This window comes from Myotis brandtii, unplaced genomic scaffold (assembly GCF_000412655.1).
Source record: "Myotis brandtii unplaced genomic scaffold, ASM41265v1 scaffold469, whole genome shotgun sequence".
NCBI lineage: Eukaryota > Metazoa > Chordata > Mammalia > Chiroptera > Vespertilionidae > Myotis > Myotis brandtii.
In genome coordinates, this window is record NW_005367911.1 from 1,002,275 (window position 1) to 1,012,227 (window position 9,953).

A 9,953-nucleotide genomic window follows, 5' to 3' on the forward strand; every position below is an offset into this window, starting at 1 on the left:
ACAGTGTTCCAGGGGGGTTGGCCCACCCTTAAAACAGAAAAGGAGCAGGGTTGTAGCTTCAAGCTACACAGCACAGCGTCAGCCACGTAGGACGGAAGGAGCGAAACGCCACCAGCTCCCAGGGCTCCCCGACCAGGAGCCACACCAGCAGTTTTATGAAAAAAAAAAAAATATTTTATTTCAAAACACTTTTCACAAATGTGTGGCCTATGTACAAAGTACAAAAGACTCCCTCGTACCCCCCTGCGCCTTCAGAGAGGTTTCAACCTGGGGCTCCCACTATCCCACTGTCAGCTGTCCCTGGCTGCAGGCCAGATAGCCTGGGAGGGCGGAGCCAGCGAGGTTGCGAGCCAGGCCTTCTCCCACCACAGCGGGTTATGCAACTGTGATGAGGCCTCTTCCAGGTTCCACCTCCCAGCAGCTTGGAAGCAGAGATCAGCTTTCACCCCTCACTCCAGATCCCACTGATTTGCTGCTGTTTCTCCATGCAGGTTATTTCCAGGATCAGAGGGGTCAGCCCTACAAGTCCTGGGTCCCCTGTTCATACCAGGTCCTACACCTGTCTTCCCCTCTCCTACCTCTCCTATAAGCAACAGAGGCAAGGAAAGGAGGCGGGGGCCAGATGGAGGGGTGGGGATGTTGGGTGAGAAGGAGCGGGAAGCGTTGGCAATGGCATCACGCTCTGGATAGGAGGCCAAGAAATTACACACTCAGAGCGGCTTTGGCGGGCCCGGCTCAAATGACCCATCTAGGTCGAGGGACTTGGCCACAACCTAGATAAGCTCTCAGTTCACAAAAAGTCTGGAGTCCATGTTCATCCCCAACCTCCCTTCCAAGGGAAGAAGCAATAGACCAACACGCGTGCATGAGAGCAGATGCACATATATGTGCGCGCGCACACACACACTTGGGAGGCAAAGCTTCTAAGTCAGGAGTAAAGCTTAGAGATGCTGCCTGTCTCTATTCCCCTCCTTGAACAGTTTCATTCAAATAGCTGCTGAGCAGATGGAGGCCCCAGCAGGAGGCGGCTTCCTGCACTGAGTACCTGGCGCGACCGAAGCAGCTCAGTCTCTCCCACCGCAGAGACGGGCCCGGGGACTCTCCTGAAATACCTCGATCTGGAGAAAACGGCGGCTGCCCGGGCAGCAGCCACACACCTAGGACTGCGAAGGCGAGGTGGCGCACCTCGCACACAAATATACACGGTGCCCTGCAAGGGCACCAATATGCACAGCAACACGAAAATCACAATTAATATGAACCCTTTGCACGGGTATTGTTTCCAAGAAGTGTGGGGTTCACACATCAGGAGAGCGAGCCTCTGGTAGAGCTGAAGAGCCCGGTAGGTGGGGACAGGCGGGGGTCCAGACTGTCAATCGGGCGGCGTAGGAGTTCCTCCACGTGCCGGGCTACATCCATGGTCTCGTCCAGGTCAAATTCTACATCCTGCTCAAGGACGGGGTCAGGACTGGTGGAGAGAGGGGGATGTCAGAGGGAGCTGGCTGGTCTCGCTGCCTCAAGCTCTCGGGGGCAGTCCCCAGTCTGCTCCCCACTGAGACCAGCTCTGGCTAGACCCCTGCACCCCAAGATGTAGTCACTGGCTCTTTGGGAGGCACCCAGTCTCATCTCTCACTGCCTCACTGAGTGATAGAGGAGAATTCATTTTCCTCTCCCTGTCCTCAGCTGTCAAAGGAGGTGGCTGACCCAGTGAGCTCTGCCCACCTGCGGCGCTATTCCATTAAATCCTAGGCACCATCCACTGAGCACCTACGAGGACCTGGGCCTTGTAACCACGTTACTCCAATCCTTCCAGCCACCTGTAAGGTAGGCATTTACTCAGCTTTTCAGAGGAGGAAATGAGGCTTGACCATGTCCGGAATCTTGCTCAGGGCCTCCTGGCTGGCGACCCCCCAAGCCTGTGGGGATCCCACTACAGCTTGAGCCTCCCAGGCAAACAGACAACCAGCCCAGACCATCCACAACTCAGAAGAGAATTACTTCTCTACCATGGGAACCCCAGAGAGGAGCAAGGATACCCTGTTCCCCCGGCTCCTAAGAACGACCACCCCATTCATAGCTGTCTTGTGTGAAATCCCTACAGCAGCCTCACCTGTGCTAAATGCTTTACACACACTCTCTCGTTATTCCTGACCCCAATCCCCCAAGGCAGGTATTCTTGCTTCCATTTTACAGATGAGAAAACAGCATCAGAGAGGCTCAATAATTTTCCCAAGGTCACACAGCTAGTCAGCACCACAGCAAGGACCCTGCTGTGTGTTAAGTCCCAAAATGCACTGTGCTTTTTACTGGTTGATCTCACCCTCCCTGCACCTGGCAGGCACATGCCAGAGCCTGGCCTGGGCTGGGTGGTCTCAGACCTGGAGGAGCTCTGGATTCCTTGGCCCACAGCCCTCCAGGGGTCCAGCCCAAGGCCAAGTGCCCAGTCCCAGCCCCCCATGAAGCCCTGTAAGAACACAACCTACTTCTGTGGGTACATGTTGTAATGAGCCTGGGGACCCACAGCCGGGGAGGGGGCCTGTTCTATGTAGGTGGCATTGCCCCCAGCAGAGTCTGCAGACGTCACAAACCTGGAGGAGGAAGCAGAGCAGAGCCTCAGCGGCCTCAGGGCAGCGCTGACAGGGGAGGGGCTCAGGGGCATCTTTCTGTCTCTCTCAGGTGCAGAAGGACAAAGTGCAGGAGGGGGCCCTGGGCACTGGCCCATGGTGACCAAGCCCGGTTCCCTCCCCAGGGCTGAGCCAGGTTTTAGGGAGAATGGAACGGGGGAACAGAGGCAGCAGGAGACCAGAGCTGGACCCCAGACACTTACTCAGGGACCACTTGCTTGATCTGTGGCTTCACGTATCCGTCCACGGCTTTAGCTGCCGAGGGGGGAACTGTGATGAGAACCAAAGTTTCTGGGAGCTTGTCGGAGGGTGGAAACGCACCCCATGGAGCCTGCCTCTTATCCCAGTTGCCGGGGGCCTCAGCCAGGGTGGGATTTCCCACGGACCCCAAATGAACACCTGCTGACGGACCCGCCAGAGGGCTACCCAGAGCCTGGCTTCAGGCTCATCCCTGCTCCGGCTTCCTTTTCTGGCCCTTTGCTTTCTCTCTCCCCACCCCTACCACTGCCAAGGAAACAGAATCAACGCCAAGGAGCCAACGCAACCAATGGGTTGGGGACAAGTTGAAGAGGAAAAACCTGTCCACTGTGCTCCTGCACTGCGCCTGGGAGCAGGAGTAAGGGCGGGGAGCTGGGCTGGTGGATGAAGAAGTGCGTTATCTGTGGGTGTGACTCATCCTGGCTCCTCCCCAGCACTGCAGCCTCCTCTCCCAAGGGCAGAAGTGAGAGTCTACCGGCTTTTCCCTTGGCAGAGAAGAAAGCAGGCTCCGTGGTTTCGCTTTCCCTCTCCTCGCTTACAAGCCCTGAAATCCTCTCCACATGCTTTGCACCATCCCGTGACCGAAGCCCATAGGGCTCTTGGGGAGTCCCCACTGCCTAGCCTGAGAGTGAGTCCTTGGGCCGAGGAGGGCTGGGGAGGGCCAGGCAGGACGCACCGAGCACAGGCGTGTAGTACTTGGCGAAGACCTCATCCTTGGGCCGGTCGGGAAACACGTAGATAAGATAGCTCAGGTCGCCCAGCCGGTCGGCCAGGGACCGGATGGAGAAATCCCGCGTGGTGAACGGCTTCAGGTTCCACAGGTTGCGGTCAGCTGTGAAGAGGACAAGCTCGTTCCCACAACCCGCCGCCCGCCCTCAGCAGGAGGCCCGGGGTTGTGGGGTTCAGGACAGGCTTGCGGAGACACCCGGTCTCCTACTAGTCCCCACGGCAACCCCATCCCTGAGATCCCTGGCGCAGGGCAAGGCAACGTCCCTGGGAACATCCTACGCAGCAAACCGGGCGAGTAGATACCGACAAGGCCAGGTCAGGGCAGAGAAGGGAGAGCATGGAGCTGCTGACGGACTCACCCAGCGATCCCGGAGCCTTAGGGGGCCAGGATGTTAGGTTCTCCAAAACGGGAAATGACAGAAAGGGAATGTGTTTCCTCCCAGACTCTGAGCTCAGTTCCTATCTTTCCCACCAGGTACCTTCTTAGGAGGCAGGCCCGATGGAGAAGGGGGCGCAGGGAAATTGGGGCTGGAGTGTGGACAAAAGAGGGCACTCACGAGAGTCAAACTTCCAGGCAATGGTGATGCCCCCGATTTCTGAGTCGCTAAAGCGCAGTAAGAAGGTCCCATCGGGCTTGTTGATGAGCAGGTCGTGGGCCTGTTGCTTATTCACAAAACCTAGGATGGCCCTGGGAGCACGGAACATACAGTGTCACCGCTGGGCCAGCAGCCACTGTCCCCTGAGCCCCCGCCCTCCCAACCCCCATGCCCGCCACTCCTCACCCGTCATTCCAATGGGGCTTGTGATGCTTCTTCAGCACCTCCATGACCCCGTCAAACCACTGCCAGAAGGTATAGTTCCAGCCCGGCAAGTTCTCCTGAGAACCCCAGGAAACCCCAAGTCAGGGCTGGGGCCCCTGTCGTCACAGGTGGCCCAGGAAAGCATCAGTGCCTCTTGTCCTCACCCAGACCCTCTCCCAATCCCTCGCCCTCCTTGTCCCACACTGCGGCTGTCCACACAGTCCCCAACCCTCTGCCAGGGACCTGGAGACTCAGCTCGCCTCTGGTCTGAGACCCAGAGGCCCACGACAGCCCCATGGGGAGGCGGGTGGACGTTCAACAGCCATTCCTGCCCAACCCCTTCATTTCACAGATGGGGAAACTGAGGCCCAGAGCAGGGCAGGGGCCTGGCAAAATAGTTAACCAGGCGAGGACTAGAGCCCAAGGATCCTGACTCTCAGCTCCGGGCTCCTCTCTGTGGTCCTGCTCTGGCTGTCACAGCTGACTGCATTCCTTGGGGTACCAGCCCCCTCCATCTCTCCTGCTTGTGAGAGAGGGTGGGGCACTGACCTCAGGCAGAACCCTGTCCCTGAGTCGGGGGAGGGGTGGCAGGGCCCAGGTGGGCCCAGGCCGGCGGCCGGCGGACATGCTGTTGTAGTCCTCGAGGTGGCTGCTGCTGCTGTTGAACAGCTTCTGCGCCAGGAACACGAGGTTTTCCTTGGTCAAGGCCCCGGTGCTCTGCACTTCGGCCTTGAATTTCATGTTGAGCGCTTCACACAGCTGCGGCCACAGCACTTTGTCAGGCACGGCAAAGGGCACCCTGCCCTGAGGGGGAGAGAAGAAGGGGCGGGGGGGATTGAGGGAGCAGGAAATATTCACACACTAACACAGACACACAGACCTACAGATACCTAGAGACAGAGGGGACTGAGAAAGACCCAGAAAAGGAGACAAACACACGGGAAAGGAAGGCGGGGTGGCAGGGGCAGAAGGTGGGTGTGCAAGATAGAGACCAGCCAGGGGACTGAGGACAGAGATCAGTGACCCAAACCACAAGCCAAAGGAAGATCAAGGGCCAGATCCCAAAGACCGAGCTCACGGACCTGGGAGACCCTAATCCTAAGACAGGAGCCTGGACACAGCCCGAGGGCATGCCGAGGGCAGGGCACTCACACCAGCTGCCCCTCTCCCCTCTCCTCACTCGAGCTGGTCCCGGGGTGGGGGAGGGCCCCGAGGGGTTGAGAATGACCCTGGGAGATCCTAGGCTCAGGAGACGGGGTCCCAGGGGACTCACGGGCTCGGCAAAGGCGTTGTCCCACAGCACGGTGGCCGTGGCATTGTGGTCCTGGCTGCCGTGAACAATGACCACCACAGGAAGGGACAGGGTCTAGGCGAGTCAAAAGAATGAGAGTTGAGGGCATACGACCACCCTCTTGCCCTCGGCTTGGGCAAGACTCCCCACCCTCATTGCTTCCCCACAGTCCCAACCACAAGCCCCTCCCGCCAAAACCAAAGCAAAAACAAACACACAAGAAACACAACATCTTTCTTCCTGGCCCATCGCCTGAGTTCTGTGGGCCGGTGCCAGATTACAATACAACCTCGCAAACAGGCACCAGCAGAGTGAGAGCAGGTTTTCTGATAGCATCACAGGGCAACTCGGAGCTCTCTAGGTTCCCAAACCAGCCCGGTGGCCGCGGGCAGGTCCCTGCGCTTCCCTGGGTGACCTGCGGGCGATGGGAGTGCGCGCCCTCACCTTCACCTGGAACACAAGCTCATTGCTGCCCACGCTGAACTGAGACTCAAACAGGACCGTGAACTTCTCCTCCGTCACGGACTCCGCGCCCCGCCGGTCAGCGCGCTTGATCCTCTTTAGCGACTGTAGGTAGGGCCAGAGCAGGGCCGGGAGACAGGAGCTGGTTACAGGGACCGAGCTCTGGGCAGACCTTCCCTCCCTCCCAGAGCCAGGCCCTGTCCTCACCATGTTCCTGAAGTGGGCGCTGAGGGTGCCAGTGGCTTGGTGATACTCCATGACACAGCAGTTGTTCAAGATCTCTCCACTGCACTCACTGTGGAAGAGAGGGAAGCCCCGTCTCCACACAGGCCGGCCAGGAACATGGCCCTGCTGCTGGCCGGGCCCACAGCCCCTGCCCCACCCCCTGAGAACGTTCTTCGCCGGGTCCCGGCCTTACTTTCTCATCAACCTGACCGTACCCAACGGTCGTCAAGGGTGGGGTCTGGGTCTCTATCATCAGGTTCAAAATACCTCGAGCATCAAGACTGATGTGAGGCCCTTCAGCTTCTAGTGAACTTAAAATCATGACCACAGCCTACAAGTATCCCCAGGACCACCCCCCGCCCTCCTCCCTGGCCTCATGGGGTTCCTCTTCCCTTATTCAGAATAAGCAAGCCATGCTGCCTCGTCTGTGTGCTGAACATGCAAGCGTGGTCCAACCTCAGGACTGCTGCACTCACTCTTCCTGTTGCCCCAAACATTCTTGACCTTCTCATTCAGGTCTCGATTCAAATAGCTCCGCAGAAAGGCCCTCCTCAACCACCCATGTGGTGTTGATACATCTACCCAGATGCTGGGATAGCACTCCGTCTTGATTTTCTTTCTCCGGGGTATCCCTTTTTGACACTGCCTTATTTTCAAAAGCACAGGACTGTCTCCCTCCCCAGCCAAAACGTAAGATCTAAGAAAGTGAGAACCTCTTGGCCTTCTTCACCACCCTATGCCCAGATCACATGGTAGGCCCTCAGTCCACATAACCAAGTCTCCCACTTCTCACATCCACTCCTTCATTCACTCGTGCACTGCACCCTTTATGAGTGGCCTGCCCCGACCCTGGGACCCCAGCCCTGGGTTCTCTGTCCACACATGCACCTTCCGGACAAGGCCCATGTTCTCTGCCTGGAAGTTTGCTCTCTCCAGGCTCCTTCCCTAGCTGCCTCCCATTCATCCTGCAGCCTGAGACGAAGTGTCGCTGCTCCACTTACATCATGACCCACTTCCACACGTCTCCCTTGTCACTCACCAGTAAGCACTTCTCATGCCTGCTGCCTACTCTTCTAGTCAAGCACAGTCAAGTTCTGTTTGGATTATACTGGGTCCCAGTACTTAGCACAGACCCTAGAACACCCGAGCAGTGCAATCCTTGTTGACCTACTATGTGCTGGGCACAGCAGGGCCTGGGGAAGGCCTCTGTTCAGGAGGAGCAACACCAGCACAGACAGAATGAACAGGAGAGACACCGCACGGTGTCTGCAACGCCAGGACAAAATAGTGCAGAGAGGGAGGCCGCACTGTCCCATCACTAGGCCTCCACGTGTAGGACAGAGGCAGGCCCCCGCCTGAGCTTGGAGTCAGGCACCAATGAGGAAGGACGCACGTACTTGCGGGTGTTCTCGTTCTTGAGCAGCGACTTGGCCTGCTGCTCGCTGATGATGGTGGCCTTCACCTGGGGGGGGTTCATGTGCACGTTCAGCTTCCCCCCCACCAGCAGGCGCACGGTGGCTGCAAACTTGGTCTGGGTCTTCAGGACCTGAGGGGGCTGCTTCTCAATGATGAACGTGCTGCGGGGACCCAAGGGACGAGATGCTGCCTCAGGGCACAGGGCTCTGGTCCCCCGTGTGGGGAGGAGGCCGCACACAGGGCTCGGCAGGCAGGGGAAGGGCACGTGGCCGAGACCCTGTTCCCAGGGAGGCCACTGAGAGCCGCGGGGAGGCGGGAGGGGAGGCAGGGAAGTGAACTCGGCAGCTGGCACGGGGCTGCAGGAAGCAAGGGCAGCCCAGGTAGCGCTCACAAGAGAAACTGGGAAAGGTCAACGGCGACTGGGGACAGAAGGGAAAGGGTGTGAGCAGAGAGAGACAAGGGTGCCAGTGAGAGCCCCCCCATCTGCAAAGCACCCCCTGCCTCCCCCAGGCCAACCACATGCGGGGCTGGGCGTGGCCGAGAGGCAGCAGTCACCTGGTCACCAGGGCGGAGATGATGTCTGTGATGGTGGCATTGACCTCGGCCAGCATCTCCTCCACGGGGCCGGGGATGGGCAGCTGCTGGCAGAGGTGCTCAGCTCTGCGGATCTGCTGCCGGTTCTGCCAGATGATCTCGGCCAACTTCTCACACCTGCACCCCAGCCCCGGGGCCAAAGGAAAGGACAGGCCTTCACCCCTCCCCCAGGCCAAAGGTGAAGAGGCTCCCAGTCTGGGGTGAGCCCCCCAAGACCTAGCCCCACGCTCCCCCAGGAAGGCTCTACACCTCAGCGCCCACTCCTGTCCACTGAGCAGAGCAGGACAGGGGCTGCCTGACTTCCAGAAACACAGACACGCAGGAGGCGTGACCCTGATTTGTACCCAACCAGCCGAGCATCAGCCCAGAGCACCTGGCCCTGCCCCACCCCCAACACAGTGACTCCTTCCCAGGGAGGGGGCATGACGGGGGCATCAAAGTCTGTGCCGGGAACCAGACCACTGGTGAAGTAAGACCTGTCACAGGACAGAGCGAGCGGCTGCACATGGAAACTCGGGAGCAGAGTAAGCAGCTGGTAGACCACCCTGAGCCCAGGCTCCCATCCCTGCCTGCCCCTGCCCCTCCCCCCCCATTACCAGGACTGCAGCACGTCCAGGCTGCCCTCAGGGGGCCCCCCATTCCCGGCCAGCTGCTGCCGCCGCTTCCACTGGATCAGCTCGTCATCCAGGATGATGGTCTGCTGCTTGCGCAGCAGCTGCAGGGTCTTCTGGTGCTTCTCGGCCAGCTCCTGAGGGAGGGGAGCAGGTCCTCTGGCTCCCGGGGAACAACCCTGCAGGGCCTCGCTCAGGAGGCAGGGCCTCCCCCCGACCTGCTCTGCCTCTCAGGCCCCCACAGGCCTCCTGCCCCCCGGGGCCCTGGCCTATCCCTCTCTCGGTCCCCGAGAGCTCAGGATGTGGACCCCAGGCCTGGAGGAGAGGGACGCACACCCACTCACCACGCGGGATTGGAGGAGAGGGACGCACCCCCACTCACCACGCGGTATTGCTGCAGCGTCTGGGCCTCGCGCTGCAGCCAGGCCTCCAGGGACACCTGCTTCTGCTGCAGGGCTGTCTCCCGGCTCAGACGCTCCTGCGGGTTCACCTGGGCCAGCTGGGCAAACTGAGCTGGAGGAGGGACAGGACACCGTGGCCATGACCCCCAGCTTCCAGCAGGAAACCCAGAGAAACCACACTCACTTGCTCTGCAGACAAGACCCTCAGGGTGACGTGTCTGACCAACGGCCAGTCAGGGATCTGGCAGCCAAGGGCCCCGGAGATGCGCCAGCTTCACTCCCTGGCCCCCAACTCTGAGCTCCCCTCTAGGGACGAGGAGACAGAAGCTTGTGGGGACAGCTGAGGAGGATCCTACCACCCCAGCCCACACAGCTGGGGCCCCGCCTTCCTCACGCCACACTGGGGTCCGGCTTGGAGCCACACTGCCTCGTCTGCCTCGGCCTGGCCATCTGCTAGCGGGGTGGACCCGGGGGAACCCCCTCACTCTCCTGTGCCTCAGTCTCCCCGGGTGCAAACGGGGAAGCCTGCTCCCTGCCTCGGC

General features: G+C 59.8%; 1 protein-coding gene across 3 annotated transcripts in view; it reads right to left on the reverse strand.

Annotated features, from left to right (window-relative positions):
* Nucleotides 1-159: 159 nt before the first annotated feature.
* STAT5A (signal transducer and activator of transcription 5A) overlaps nucleotides 160-9,953 on the reverse strand; it is a 19,002-nt gene continuing 9,208 nt past the window's right edge. Inside the window, exons 5-18 of one of the 3 annotated variants that reach the window (XM_014547240.1) lie at nucleotides 9,393-9,523; nucleotides 8,996-9,147; nucleotides 8,361-8,516; nucleotides 7,787-7,966; nucleotides 6,372-6,459; nucleotides 6,147-6,269; nucleotides 5,685-5,777; nucleotides 5,034-5,215; nucleotides 4,394-4,507; nucleotides 4,169-4,299; nucleotides 3,559-3,714; nucleotides 2,828-2,894; nucleotides 2,484-2,588; nucleotides 160-1,468 (exon numbers count right to left, since the gene is read on the reverse strand). In XM_014547240.1, coding sequence (XP_014402726.1) covers nucleotides 1,306-1,468; nucleotides 2,484-2,588; nucleotides 2,828-2,894; nucleotides 3,559-3,714; nucleotides 4,169-4,299; nucleotides 4,394-4,507; nucleotides 5,034-5,215; nucleotides 5,685-5,777; nucleotides 6,147-6,269; nucleotides 6,372-6,459; nucleotides 7,787-7,966; nucleotides 8,361-8,516; nucleotides 8,996-9,147; nucleotides 9,393-9,523 — 1,841 coding nt within the window. In that variant the 3' untranslated portion in view covers nucleotides 160-1,305. Of the gene's footprint in view, nucleotides 1,469-2,483; nucleotides 2,589-2,827; nucleotides 2,895-3,558; nucleotides 3,715-4,168; nucleotides 4,300-4,393; nucleotides 4,508-5,010; nucleotides 5,216-5,684; nucleotides 5,778-6,146; nucleotides 6,270-6,371; nucleotides 6,460-7,786; nucleotides 7,967-8,360; nucleotides 8,517-8,995; nucleotides 9,148-9,392; nucleotides 9,524-9,953 lie in introns of all 3 variants that reach the window. The other 2 variants (XM_014547241.1, XM_014547239.1) reach the window with 2 other exon arrangements.